Genomic DNA, 14,914 nt, shown 5'->3' with positions numbered 1-14,914 from the left:
TGTTGGGTGTATTACTGATGGATTAGGGGCTGAGTACAAGGGATTTGCCATCACCTTTCTGGCATTTAGGGGAAATAATCACCTCATCTTTAGCACAAACAGAACAAAAGAGATAATTGTGGATTTTAAGAGGACCTGGAATAAGTCAAATGCTGCCTCTAGTCTAGGTGAAGAGGTGAAAGTGGAATACAGATACCCGGGTGTTTAACTGGATAGCAGACTGGAGTGAAAATGCAACAATAAGACTGTCAACAAGAAGTGACATAACAGACAGGAAGCTAAGGTCCTTCAATCTCTGCACCAAATTGTTTAATATCTTCTATGGGTCAGTGGTGAAGAGTACAATCTGCTTTGCAGCATCTGTTGGGGCAGCAGCATCAGAACCAGAGGCTCAAAGAAACGGCATCAAAGCAAGTGATTAAAAAAATTGAACAAACTGATAAAGAAGGCTGGCTCTGTGCTGTGGACTGCTCCTGCCCCTGGACCTGATTATATAAAGAAGAATGCTTCACAAGTTTATGAACATAAAGCACAAGAACGTGTTTAGAAATGTGTTTAAACTATTGAGGGTGATCAGTCAGAGGCTTCTTCAGCTTTGTTGTAGCACAGAATGAGAAGGTGAGGAGGTAATTCCTGCCAGCATCAGTAACCATAACTAATGATAGCTGGTAATAATATATTTTAAAATTTGATTTCAGTTGAAGAAATACCCTGTCATCCCTGTCAACAACAAAGTGCTCCCACACTTATTTTGATCAATCAGACAAGCCCCTTCTTTACTGCATATGCATAGGTAGAAATGTGTGTATTGTCTTTGGACTTTCTAAACAAAAATTGATGGCAGATATGCCATGTGCACAGCAGAGGACAGGCATGCAGTGAGAAGATGTCACTAAAATGGTGTTGACTCTTTCAGTTAATTGAATCTATTAAGTGGTGAAAAACATTGTGGACATGTTATTTTTGTCAGTACCGTTTTGAGGATCATTGTGACGGTTATGAAGTGGATTGCACCATTAAATGTTTACTGTGACAGACCTATGTTCTGCAGAAGAGAAAATAAAAGTCTACATCAAGTTGTTTTTTACATGCTGGAGAACTGAGATCTAATCAGATTACACTTAACCAAAATCAAGAGCAAAAATACAACAAATCTGTAAGAAACATCCACTTCTTATGTAAAACAGTACAACCATCCCTGATGCGTGTATCTCCAGAAATCTATGATTACAATGAATTGAATTCCAATTGGCTTGAATTGGACTATATTACTTAAGTGCCTTGAGATGACAATTGTTGTAATCTGGAGCTATATAGATAAAATTGAATTGAAATTGAATTGAATTATTAGATATGTTTACATGGCTTTAGGAAAATGGTAGGAGATACAGTAGAAATGTTAATGGCAGTTTTTCTTTTTTAATTTCATCTAAGCAAGGTTATGTCAGTGTATGTAGTGTGTTGGGTTTTTTTTAGGTTGAACATATTTCTCTGTTTTTCCTCTGGGGTTTGAGCTTTTTTTCATGGCCTTTCTGAGTCTCTGTTTTCTATTTTGTCTTCAGATGTTGGGTTTCGAGTTGGGAGAAATTCAGGAATGTCCTACTTTGTGCTGCAGATTCATTATGGAGATGTCAGTGCTTTCAAAGGTGAGTCGTAATCAAGCTGAACTTAACAAGATTCATGTGTCTTAAACTGTAAATGCTGCAAACTCAATAATGTTCTGGAATGACCCAAAAGAGGCTTTTATGTAAAAAAAACTTTATCAAATAAATTCAAGCACCTAGGCATGCAGACTGCTTCTACCAACATCTGTGAAAGAACGGGTCGCTCTGAGGAGCTCAGTGGATCCCAGCGTGGTACCCTGACAGGATGCCACCTGTGCAACAAGTCCAGTCGTGAAATGTCCTCGCTGCTAAATATTCCACAGTCAACTGTCAGCGGTATTATAGCAAAGTGGAAGCGATTGGGAATGACAGCAACTCAGCCACGAAGTGGTAGGCCATGTAAAATGACAGAGTGCGGTCAACGGATGCTGAGGCGCAGAGTGTGCAGAGGTCGCCAACTTTCTCCAGAGTCAATCACACTCCTGCTGGAGCCTCAGGCAAAATTGTTTTAAGAATACAGAGATGCTAAGTGAGTCTGTTTTAGAATCACAAAGCTAGAGTTGGAAAGTGTTTAAAACCAATGCTGATGTCGGGCTGGTGAATCTTATCTGCAGTCAGGAGACAAATGCTCTATAGATGCAGCTTTGCTTAAATGGTCCTCAATTTTACATAAAGTAGTATTTGTAAGCACTTTATAAGGTTACTCTGTCACACACCTACTTTGGAAACATTTCAATTACATTTAGGTCACATTTGGTCCAGTTAAGAAAGTTTGATCATGAAGAGCACAGAATTTAAGCACGGTCATTAACAGAACGTTGGAATGAATTTATGTAAAGTTCTGGTGGCAGCATTGTTTGCACAAACTTCTCTGGATCAGTACTGGTTTAGTACCGGTTCTCTATACCCATCCCTACCAGTCAGAGAATCCCGAGGGTTTCTCAAAATCTTGCTGGTGTTTTTCTGCTCTACCCTTTCATTAAAAGACCCATCAAAACTACACATAGGAGTTGTATTCAATCACGGAGTGGTAAGTGGATGGGCCACATTGTAATTTGGCCCTTGATTGTCTTGATCCAGTTTGTTTTTGGTGTGATTTGTGCAAATAGCTGACATGTATTAGTGTTCTTCTCTGACTGCCTCTATGATTAGCTTTTGGTAAATGGTAAATGGACTTGTACTTGTATAGCGCTTTTCTAGTCTAACTGACCACTCAAAGCGCTTCACTACTTTTGCATCTGGTCATTCAGAAGGACATGGTGGTATTGATTATCTCGTGTCTGTCTAAGGGATTGTGGGGATGTATAATATATATTTGTAATGGAGGTTTTCCAGACAAAAATGGGTACACCTTGCTTGTAAAAGGTTGGACTCCCTTTTTCCTTCAGAACTGCCTTAATTCATCTTCTGATGTTAGGATTGTGGGGGTGGGAGTGGGAGGGGGCAAAAGTGATTTTTTTTTTTTTACACCGTTCCTCACTTTGCTCTCTTTTTACCCCTGTTTAATTTCTCAAATGATATTATGTACATGTGACATTATTGTGGTTATTAACTTACATGTACCATTACCACTAAAGGAGGCAGAGGAGTAACTAAACATCTGACACACGGAGCAGGTGAAAGCAGGAGATAGAGAAGAGAACTGGTAGCCATGCTAAGCTAGAGAACCAGACACACCGCTAAAAAGTGAAAAATAAAGACTAAAGATCTGTAAGAGTGAGCGTTAGAATATAACAAGTATGCGATAGAGTTAACTATGCAAGATGTGTAAATTATAGGGAGAAATAAGGTGATTATTGGTAGTTCAAGAAGAGCGAGAAATGTCACAGTGCACACGCACAAGGCAACAGGAAGTGATGCAATACGTCTTACCGCAAAGCAAAGCCGCAAAACAGCGCCAGCAGTACAGGTGCTAACAAGAGCCTGAACTGCTCTACAGCCCACACGCAGTCCTGATCTCACCTGGACAGTCCAACAGGAAAGATGTCGAAATGAAAGCACTAAAACTTATACCCATTTAAATAACACACAAATAACATAGAAAGTTAGTTAATTAAACAAAACAAACGACTTCAGTGATCCTCCCTCTCATTGTCCAGCTCCATCATTTGGTCCAGAGTTAAATGATTTTGTGAAAGTCTCAACAGATTTTTGAATGGACTACCATGAATACAGTCATACATGGACCTCACAGGATGAATTGTTGTTACTTTTATTTTCTGGCAAGTTATTTATGGTCAGTTTATGAACAATACAGAATACATTTCAGGTGTATTATGTGTTTCAGGCTTTTTTAAAAAAAAAATTCCCATTCCAGTTGATCAGCAACACAATGTGCATGTCATTTTCTGTAATAAATACTAAGAAGAAGTTTCTTACTATTGAACATTTGCTGCATGATCTTTGGTTTACATCAGTTCAATTTAGATATGTGGTTTCTTATTTTAAATTCTGCTCTTTATTATATTTTATTTTACAGACCATCATAGAGATTGTTCCGGACTTACCTTAACAATGACATTCAAACCGTAAGTCTTTATCTAAATTTTTTATATTTTTTTCTAAATGCCGAAACAAAATTCTTTAGTATGTTTGACATGTGAAATCTGGAGCTCTGAGACTCTGTAAGTTTGTTTCCTCTGGCGCACAAGCAAAAATGTGCCATCAACTAAACATGGTTAAAATTTACACCATGCGACCCTTCGATTCTGACTCATTGTTCCATCCTCAAAGGCAGCCATTCATCGCTGGCATATACCTGCTGATGTCTGTGGACACAGTTATACTTCCAGGAAAAAGAGGTATGTTTGTTTGTTTTTAAGATTTAAATTTGTGAATTTCAAATATGTACAACTAATCTCATAATCTACTTTAGTGTGGTGGCTCAGTGTTGTACTTTGACCCTGAGCATTCTACCATTGTCACAAGCAGCTCTGTTTCCCGTTTATCATTTACCAGAATTAAATAAGGACAGCACTTTCTTAGCATTCAGAAATTATAGTTTAAAAGTATTAAATCCCCTATGCAGCAACATTGTGCATATTTTGATATGGAATTATTTCAATAATCATAATAGTACCTGAGAATGCCCACACAGAAAACGCATTGTTATGTACGTGTTACACAGATTTTGTTTATTTCATGATAATTAGACTAACAGATTTGTAAAACATTTAACTTATTTCTAAAAATGCGCAGCAAGTTGCAGTTGCTCTGATCATATTGTGTGTGTTTAGTATTTTTTGAGCTTTCTACCCAACTTTTATTTTTTCCATAGAACATTTGCAAGTATATGACTGTACCCTGGATGTTAAGCTATTGACTGTGGGTGTGCATCCTTAAGTTTTATTCTGGTAGCAATAAATATGTTACCTGGTGTCATTGCCAACTCTGTCTTTGACATCAACAGCTCATTTGTTGCGAGATACAAACACAACATCGTAACACATTCAATCAAGTTTTCCTCTGATTTCCAACATTTTGTCAACTGCTCAACCAGAGAAAATAAAAAGTTGAATATATTCTATGCAAATGTAAAATATGCCCGCAGCTCCTCTGCCTGTCCTCCCTGAGGAAAATTAGACTACATTCCGATTCTTATCTCCAACTGTACACACTAGTACTCAGTGGCAACCTGTTACTGTTAAGGCTTTGAAAAGATGGTCTCAGGAAGCTGAAGATAAACTGTGGGGATGCTTTGAGTCTACAGACTGGTATGCACTCTGTGAGCCACATGGAGATGATGTCAATGCCATGACTGTGTGTGACAGACTACATCAAGTTCTGAGTGGTGTTGGGAATCAACAATGGCCTCAAACACAGTCCTTTGTTTAGACAAATGACAAGTCTTACTCCAAATCCCAACAGGTTTTGCTGTTCACACCAAGGTATGAAATATACCCTATTGGTAAGGGAGCCCCAAAACCATGAGACATAGAAGTGACATCACCAAAGTTATAAACATTGCTGCGTACACACTCCGCCTTTTCCACTGTGACTCTTGTTGCAATAGGAGGCACATCGTTCAAACTCTTTGACTCTCTGGTCAAAAGAACATTTTAGATCCTGTGTGGGATTATCTGTCTGTGACAGATCTGGCAATCTCCCCACTTACCTGCAGAAGTGAAGATACAGACCCCCAATCTCAAGATGGAAATGCAACCCGCTTCTTCTCCTCTTCATTGTCAACACCACTGTGTTTCTCCACTCCCTACAAACAGACCAGTCACACTAGTAGACTGCTGATTGAGCATTCTATTGGCTTGTTTTACTCTAACTCCAAGCACTTGCATTCCTTTCCCCGCCTGACTATTCCACACTATGATCGCTACCAAGGGTGATCTCAAGTAAGAGGCTTGTCTCTAGGCAGAGATGTTAGATTGGAGTGGCTTCTGCGTGGAGACTAGAAAACTGCTGCTGTTCCCCTCTCCTTTCAGAATCAGAAAAACTTTATTGTCCATTGCAAATTTGTCTTTTACATGGCTGACACAATAAATAAATAAACAAACAAAGGCAAAGATTAAAAAGTGCATAAAAAACATAGCAGCACAGTATAAAAAACAACCAGATAAGAATAACACACAGAAAGCCAAAAACACAAACCCCACAAAATAACTGCTATGATACCTTCCAGTCAGGCTTTAGACAGCACCACAGCACTGAGACTGCTCTGACCAAAGTGTTTAATGACATATGTCTGAATACAGACAGTGGAAAAATGTCAGTCTTAGTTTTACTGGATCTCAGTGCTGCCTTTGATACAGTTGACCACAATATATTACTCAAACAACTGGAGAACTGGGCTGGTCTTTCCGGAACTGTACTAAACTGGTTTAAAACATACTTAGAGAACAGGAAGTACTTTGTGTCAATAGGTAACTTTACATCTGAGCAGACAAGAATCACATGTGGAGTTCCCCAAGGTTCCATCCTGGGACCTCTTCTGTTTAACATCTACATGCTCCCACTGGCACAGATTATAAAAAACAACCAAATAAACTACTATAGCTATGCAGATGACACACAGATGTATATAACAATGTCACCAGGAGACCGAGGGCCTGTACAGGCCCTTGGTAAATGCATTGAGGAGATTAATAACTGGATGTGCCACAACTTCCTCCAGCTAAACAAAAACAAAACTGAGGTAATTGTCTTTGGAGCCAAAGATAAACTATTGAAAGTCACCACAGAGCTTCAATCTATAAATCTAAAAACTACCAACCAGGCCAGAAATCTGGGTGTAGTGATGGACTCAGACCTAAATTTGGACAAACACATTAAGGCAATAACAAAGTCAGCCAACTATCACTTTAAGAATATATCAAGGCTAAAAGATCTGATGTCTCAGCAGGACCTGGAAAAACTAGTCCATGCATTCATCTTTAGTAGGCTTGATTATTGTAATAGCATCTTTACAGGTCTGCCTAAAAAGTCAGTTAGACAACTGCAGCTCATCCAGAACTCAGCTGCTCGAGTCCTCACTAAGACCAAAAAAGTGGAGCACATCAGTCCAGCTCTGAAGTCTTTACACTGGCTGCCTGTCCATCAGAGGATAGACTTTAAAGTTCTGATGCTGGTCTATAAAGCTCTGAATGGTCAAGGACCAAAATACATCAGTGACCTCCTGACCCACAATGAACCTTCCAGACCCCTCAGGTCATCTGGATCCGGATCCCTGGTCAAAACCAGACATGGAGAAGCTGCATTCAGCTTCTATGCTCCACATGTCTGGAATAAACTCCCAGAAAGCCTCAGATCAGCTGAAACACTCAGTGTATTTAAGTCCAGGTTGAAGACACACCTATTTTCAGCTGCATTTGAATAAGCTTGAGTTTCAAAACGGAATCATGTTTTAACTATTGATTTTATTTTTCATATATATATTTTTTTCTGATTTTATCTATTGTTCTTATTTCCTTCTTTTGTTTAAATTTTAAATCATGCTTTTTATTTCTTCTGTTTTAATGTCTCTGTGAAGCACTTTGAATCACCTTGTTGTTGAATTGTGCTATACAAATAAACTTGCCTTGCCTTGCCTTAAGAATTATTGATAATGTTGATTGCTGTCGGAAGAATGATTTCTTCACTATGTTTGTCCTTGATATTGGTACCTTGTATCAGCAACCAGATAGGGGGAGTTGAATAGAGCTGTGAAGTGGGTGTGAGGTGTTGTGTATTATGGTGTTGGCTTTTCGTTTGACTACCTGTGTGTGGAGATCTGTAAGTGAGGACTGAGTGGTGCCTGATATTTTGGTAGCATGTTTGATGACTTTTGAAAGTGACTTTTTGACAGAAAGAAAAGTGTACCAGGATGAGATGTTGTAAGAACTGATTCAATTAGAGACTTGTAAACAACTGTTAGAATGTTTTTGCTTACAATAAAATTCCTTAGCTTTCTCAGCAGGAAGAGGTGATTTCAGCACAGTTCCTTAGTTTTGGAGATGTTCAACTCCAGTGAGCTCTCCTCAAGGAGAGTGATCATTGAGTCCACCTGCTGGTAATATGCTGCTAGACTGTTGGAGTCAGTCAGGAGAGCCACCAAGGCCATATCGTCTGCGAATTTGAGGAGTGTCATATTGTCCAAGTAGCAGGTTATGTTGTTTGTGTCGAAGGAGAATAGGATGGGGGATAAAACACATCCCTGTGGGACCCCTTTTGCAGTTTACAGTTACATGTTGAGGTTTGTCTTTTAGGAAGTCTTTGATCCAGTTTACCAGTATTGGCTTGACCTGTAGTTCAGTGAGGCAGTTGAGCAAGGTGCTTATCTTGACTGTGTTTAAGACCGAGGAAAAGTTCATAAATGAAATTCTGGAGCATGAGTGAGGGTGGTCCATGTTTTTTGTAATTCTGTGCAGGAGTTTCAGGCAGGCATCTTCCACACCTCATTGTGCCTGATATGCAAACTGGAGCGGGTCCAGTTTATCAGTAATTGAAGAGCTTAGTAGGCCACACATAGCCCATTCCATGCAGATTGGTCTGTTATCCTTGGGAACCTTTGTGGTTTTGGCTATGGGTACGATGGTGGATTCTTTCCAAAAGAGAGAAACAAAACCTGAGTCCAGGAGCAGTTGAAAAAGTGCTATCCCCCAGTTGAGTGGTGCATTCCCATAACACTTAGCCGTTAAGCTTGCCTGGACCCTAGGTTTCACTTGGGACAGGATGTGGACTACCCTGGTTTCCTCTATTTTAATTGGATTATGTGGAGGGCTGGGGCCACTGTGAGTCCAGTCTCTCAGTGATTGTTGTGAATTGTCAAATCTGCCATAGAAGTTGTTTAGCTGTGAAAGTGGTGCGGTCAGGGCATTTGATTTGGGATGGTTTCTGCTTTTTTCCCATCTTGGTGTTCATGTTGGTGTTTTCAGTTTTTGTCTGTTCTTAGGAAGTAAGAGAATGATATTGTGGTCCAAGGTAGGGGGGTTGGAAAAATATCCACCTGGTATGTTTACATAGCAGAGTTCCAGCATCTTTTAAATCTGTTGGGGAATGTCACATATTGTTCTAGATTTGGCAACCTGGTGGTGGGTCACACCTGTTGAAATCCCGGAGCAGTAGTCATAGATACACTTTGAATATTATATGTCTGATAATATGAAACACAGAAGAGCTAGAGCCTCTGAAATTTTCCCAATGCAAAATTCTAATGTTGCAGTATTTTTTTTTTTCTTTAATGACGCATGCTTTTTGATGCTGGCAGGTATGACCTCTTGTATCATTCTTTATTACAATAGAGCTGAAGAAAACTCTTGACATATCACTCCATTGTTTAAACACAATGTTCTGTAGAGGGTGGTTAGTGTTGTTCTTTATGTTCTTTAACTTGTGAAGCATTCTTCTTTTTACAATCAGCTTCAGGGGCTCCAGAGCATTTGCCAGCGCAGAGTGAGCCTTCTTTATCAGTTTGTTCAATTTTTTTTAATCTCTGGCTTTGATGCTGTTGCCCCAACCGATGGCTGCAAAGTAGATTGTACTCTCCAACACAGAGTTATAGAAGATATTAAACGTTTCGGGACAGACATTGAAAGATATAAGCTTAATCAAAAAGTACTGTCTGTTATGTCCTTTCTTGTAGACGGCCTCAATGTTGCATTTCCTGTCCATTCTGATGTCCAGGTAGACTCCCGGGTATCTGTATTTGTCCACCTCTTCATCCAGGATGGACATTGTTTGGCTTACTCCTGGTCCTCCTAAAATCCACAATCATCTCTTTTGTTTTGTTGATGTTCAAGATGAGGTGATTGTTTCTGCACCATGCCACAAAGTAATTGACCAGTTTCCTATACTCAGCTTCTTGTCTATCACTGATACACCCAACAACTGCAGAGTCATCAGAGTATTTCTGGAGATGACAGGACTCACTCAACAGAGTGAAGAGAAACATTGAGAGTACAGTCCCCTGTGCTGTTGACCATCTTCTCAGGCACATAACCCTTCAGTCTCATAAACTCTGGTCTTGCTGATAGTCAATTGAAAATTATTCAACTTTGTACATAACAGTGCAGGCTGAATTGTATGAAAAGCACTGGAGAAATCATCACGACTTTCATGATGTGGGATGTTAGAGCTGCTGGTAAGTAGTCATTGAGGGCAGATAGATGAGGTTTATTAGGTACAAAAAAAGGCAGGATGTCTTCCACAGCCCTTGAACTTTCTCCAGACTCAAGCTAAGGTTGAAGAGGCGCTGTAGAATTCCACGTAGCTGTTCTGCAAAGGTCTTTAGGACCCTGGAGCTGACACCATCCGGACCTGCAGCCTTGTTCTGTTTCAATCTCTCCAGCTGCTTCCTCACCTCACTACCCAGATCATGTGACCATAGGTGAGAGTTGGAAAAATATGGACCAGTAAATTGCAAGCTTTGCCTTCTGGCTCAGCTCCCTCTTTACCACAAAGGACTGGAGCAGTGCCCTCATTACAGCATGACAAAGCCCCGATCCACCTGTCCATCTCTTTCTCCAACCTGCCATCACTCATGAACAAGATGCACAGATGCTTAAACTCCTCCGCCTGAGGCAGGGACTCATCCCCAACCTGGAGAGAACATTCCACCTTTTTCCTGTTGAGAACCATGACCTCGGATTTGGAAAAGCTGACCTTCATCCTGGTTACTTCACACTCAGCTGCGAACCACTCCAATGTGTGCTGAATGTCTTGGCTTGAAGAAGCCAACAGAACGCACTGTAGATGAGTTCCACTGAGCACCAAGAATACAGGCACAGCTCTTGCTTTGGTTATACAGGTTTATGATAGCTGGTAAAAGCGGCTCCGGTACCCCTTACTCCCTCAGCACCCCCCTCGGGGCTTACGACTGTGTTCCTCAGGAAATATATGCGAATGTGGAAAGAAAAAACTCCCTTGCAGAGACAGACTCAGGAAGGGGGGGTCATCCACCTAGACCAGCTAGGGTTTGAGAGGACAGGAAAGAGGGGACAACAAACATCATAACACCAGAACAGGTATACTTGCTGAGAAAGAAAAACACAAGTTCATGACAATAATGTGATATGGACATAGAGAAAAAAGAGAACAGAGTGAGGAAAGGTGTGACAGATGAGCCCCCCCCCCAGCAGTCTAGGCTTACAGCAGCTTAACTATGGGATGTTTCTGGGTCATCTGCGTCACCCCTAACTATAAGCTTTATCAAAAAGGAAAGTTTTAAGCCTAATCTTAAAGGTAGAGGGTGTCTGCTTCCTGAACCCAAACTGGCAGCTTGTTCCACAGAGAGGGGCCTGATAACTGAAGGCTCTACCTCCCATTCTACTTTTAGAAACTCTGGGAACAACAAGTAAACCTGCAGTTTGGGAGCGAAGTGCTCTGTTAGGAAAATATCTTACAATGAGATCTCTAAGATATGATGGAGCTCGGTCATTAAGAACTTTATATGTGAGGAGAATATTTTTTCATTCTATTCTGAATTTAACAGGGAGCCAATGAAAAGAAACTACAACTGGAGAAATATGATCTTTACTGCTAGTTCTCATCAGAGCTATGGCTACAGCATTTTGGATCAGATGGAGGCTTTTCAGAGAATATGTGGGACAGCCCAATAATAAGGAATTACAGTAGTCCAATCTTGAAGTAACAAATGCATGAACTAGTTTCTCTGCATCACCCTGAGACAGGATGTTCCTGATTTTAGCAATATTACGAAGGTGAAAGAAGGATGTCTTAGAAACCTGTTTTATATGCGAGTCAAATGATAAATTCTGGTCAAAAATAACTCCAAGGTTCCTCACTGTAGAACTAGAAGCCAAGGAAATACCATCTAGAGTAACTATATAACTAGACAATTTCTCCCTGAAGTGCTCAGGTCCAAAGAGAACAACTTCAGTTTTGTCTGAAATTAAAAGCAGACAGTTCTGAGTCATCCAGGTCTTTATGTCTTTAAGACAGGCTTGTAGTCTGACCAACCTGTTGGTTTCATCTGGTTTCATAGATAAGTACAGCTGAGTATCATCAGCATAACAATGGAAATTTATGCCATGCTGTCTGATAATGTTACCTAATGGAAGAATGTAGAAAGTAAAAAGAATCGGTCCAAGCACAGAACCCTGATGAACTCCATGGCTTACTCCAATGTGTGAGGAAGTTTCTTCATTTACAAGAACAAACTGGAATCTATCAGATAAATATGACTTAAACCAGCCTAATGCAGTTCCTTTAATCCCAATAACATGTTCAAGTCTCTGTAACAGAATGCTGTGATCGATCGTATCAAATGCAGCACTGAGATCCAACAGGACAAGTACAGACACAAGTTCGCTATCAGAAGCTAAGAGGAGATCATTGGTAACTTTCACCAGTGCTGTTTCTGTGCTATGATGCACTCTGAATCCTGACTGAAACTCTTCAAACAGATTATTTCTATGTAAATGATCACAAAGTTGAAAGATCACAAAGTTATTTTCTCAAGAATGTTAGACATAAAAGGGAGATTGTATATAGATTGATAATTAGCTAACACTTCTGAATTAAGAGTAGTTTTTTTTAAGTAAAGGTTTAATTACAGCAACCTTCAAACAAAGACAAATTGATCAAATCCAATTCAGAAGTGTTGATTAAGAGGAAAACCTCCTTGAACAGTCTGGTTGGGATTGGGTCTAACATACAAGTTGAAGGTTTAGAAGAGACTATTGCTGTTGTTAGCTCAGAGAGAGCAACTGGGCAGAAGCCGTCTAATTACAAATCAGATTCTAAAGATACTTCTAAAGCTGCTGTACTTGATATGATGAGGGACTAGATGAGGGACTGGATAGTGTAGTGGTAAGATTGCCGCCTCATGTGGGTGACCTGGATTCAATTCCCCTGCTTAAAAGGTACTACCTCCAGTAGGGGTCCTCAGGCAAGACCCCCTTACTCTACACACCTACCAGTGAAAGTTTGGATCAAAACGTCTGCCAAATGCGTCAACATAAACATATGTCAGTGATAATAGTAGGAAGGATTCCATTAATCTTCTCTCTGATAGAAACAATTTTATTGATGAAGAATCTCATGAAATCATCACTGCTGAGAGTTAAAGGAATACATGGCTCAACAGAGCTCGGGCTCTTTGTCAGCCTGGCAACAGTGCTGAAAAGAAACCTGGGATTATTCTTATTCTCTTCTATCAATGATGAATAATAAGCAATTCTAGCTTCACAAAGGGCTTTCTTATACGTTATTAAACTATCTTTCCAGACTAATTGAGGGTAAACTTTCTTGCAGTGTGCTTTAAAGCATGCAGTTGTGACTTATACCAAGGAGTCAACCTCCTCTGACTGATTATCTTCCTATTCAGAGGGGCATTGAAATTGTAGTGTTGTCAACAAGAGAGTCAAGTTCTGTGGGAGTAAAGTTTAGGTAGCCGTCCTCTGTCATATTTGCACATGGTAGTGAAGACTTAATTCTAATTATTAGTAAGTGCAATGTCAACACTTTGAGAAAATCCAATAGAATCTAATATAGAATTAAAGTTAATATTTCTTCTGTCATTTTCAACATCTACATGAATATTAAAGTCACCCACTACAATGACTTTGTCTGTACTCAGCACTAACTGGGATAAAAACTCTGAGAATTCAGACAGAAACTCAGAATAAGGGCCAGGTGGACGATACACAACAAGAAGTAGAGGAGGTGGGACTCTGCATACTGGACCTCCAATTGGCTTAACCAGGTGTAATTACCGCCGACGTGAATAACTATTTTTTCTGTATTTACACTTATCCTTATTCAGCAGTTTTAAACAGGATTCTACGTCGCCCGCTCTGGCCCCTGGAATACATTTGACTCTGTAATGCCACATTTCTGACTATAGAGGTGCCAGTGACCAGGGTTTTTCCTCAGTGAGGGTGTCACTGAGTGGGGAAAATCTATTGGAAACACAAACAGGGGAACAGGTTTTGACTTTAGGACTATGACTCCTCTTCCTGTCTGTCACCCAGACAGCCTGGCTTCCTGGCTGCTCAGGGCAAGCTGGGTGACAGCTGACGATTTGCTGCACAAGGTGGCTCTGCACTGGCTAACGGGACCTATCTAGCTATCGGGTGTATTTATTTTTTTCCCAACGGTGCAAAGCTGAGATTCCAAATCGGATAACGGAAAACTACAAAACAACTACATTTTGTTACGTGTACCATTATAGTTAAAGGAGGCAGAGGAGTAACTAAACATCTGATACGGAACAAGAGAAGGCAGGAAATGGAGGGAGACAACTGGTAGCCATGTTAGGCTAGGCTAGAAAACCAGACACACCACTAGAAAAGTGAAAGTGTGTCAAAACACCAAAGACTGATATAAATGGGTGCTAGAATAAAACAAATAGTGTTTGATGGTGTTTACATACAAATTCAGTGGTATTTAATAATCAAAGAGAAACGAGAAGTTCCACAGAACACAAACAAGGTTACAGGAAGTGATGCAATGCATCTTACTGCAAAACGTCAGCATGTTTGATGTTCAGCAGCTTCTTCAGGTCACTAGTGATCTGGGGTTTGTTTATGGGGAAGTACCTCACTGTCTTTAGAGAATATTACTCTCCACACAGAAGTCATGGCATTGATATCATCTCCATGTGGCTCACAGAGAGCATTTCAGTCTGTGGATTCAAAGCATCCTCGCAGTTCATCTTCAGTATCCTGAGTACAAAGGTGAGGAGAACAAGACTGTGGTCTGACAGGCAGAGAAGCTTATTGCAATCTTTCACATTGGCATAGAGTAAATCCAGCTTTCATTTTCTCTGGTGGAGCAGCCGAGAAACTAGTAAAATGTTAGAAATGTAGCTGAGAGGGAGACTTGGCTGAAATCTCAAGAAATCATCATAAATGCCTTGG

General features: G+C 40.2%; 1 protein-coding gene across 2 annotated transcripts in view; it reads left to right on the top strand.

The window, feature by feature from the left end:
• pam (peptidylglycine alpha-amidating monooxygenase) overlaps positions 1-14,914 on the top strand; it is a 74,238-nt gene that overhangs the window by 26,100 nt on the left and 33,224 nt on the right. For both annotated transcript variants that reach the window (XM_072371251.1, XM_072371252.1), the window contains exons 7-9: positions 1,563-1,646; positions 4,084-4,132; positions 4,338-4,405. In XM_072371251.1, coding sequence (XP_072227352.1) covers positions 1,563-1,646; positions 4,084-4,132; positions 4,338-4,405 — 201 coding nt within the window. The remainder of the gene's footprint in view (positions 1-1,562; positions 1,647-4,083; positions 4,133-4,337; positions 4,406-14,914) is intronic.

The sequence above is a fragment of the Leuresthes tenuis genome, unplaced genomic scaffold (genome assembly GCF_036924035.1).
Source record: "Leuresthes tenuis unplaced genomic scaffold, fLeuTen1.0.hap1 SCAF_19, whole genome shotgun sequence".
Taxonomy (NCBI): Eukaryota; Metazoa; Chordata; class Actinopteri; order Atheriniformes; family Atherinopsidae; genus Leuresthes; species Leuresthes tenuis.
The sequence above is the reverse complement of the archived record's forward strand: the minus strand, read 5'-3'. Positions and strand labels throughout refer to the sequence as shown.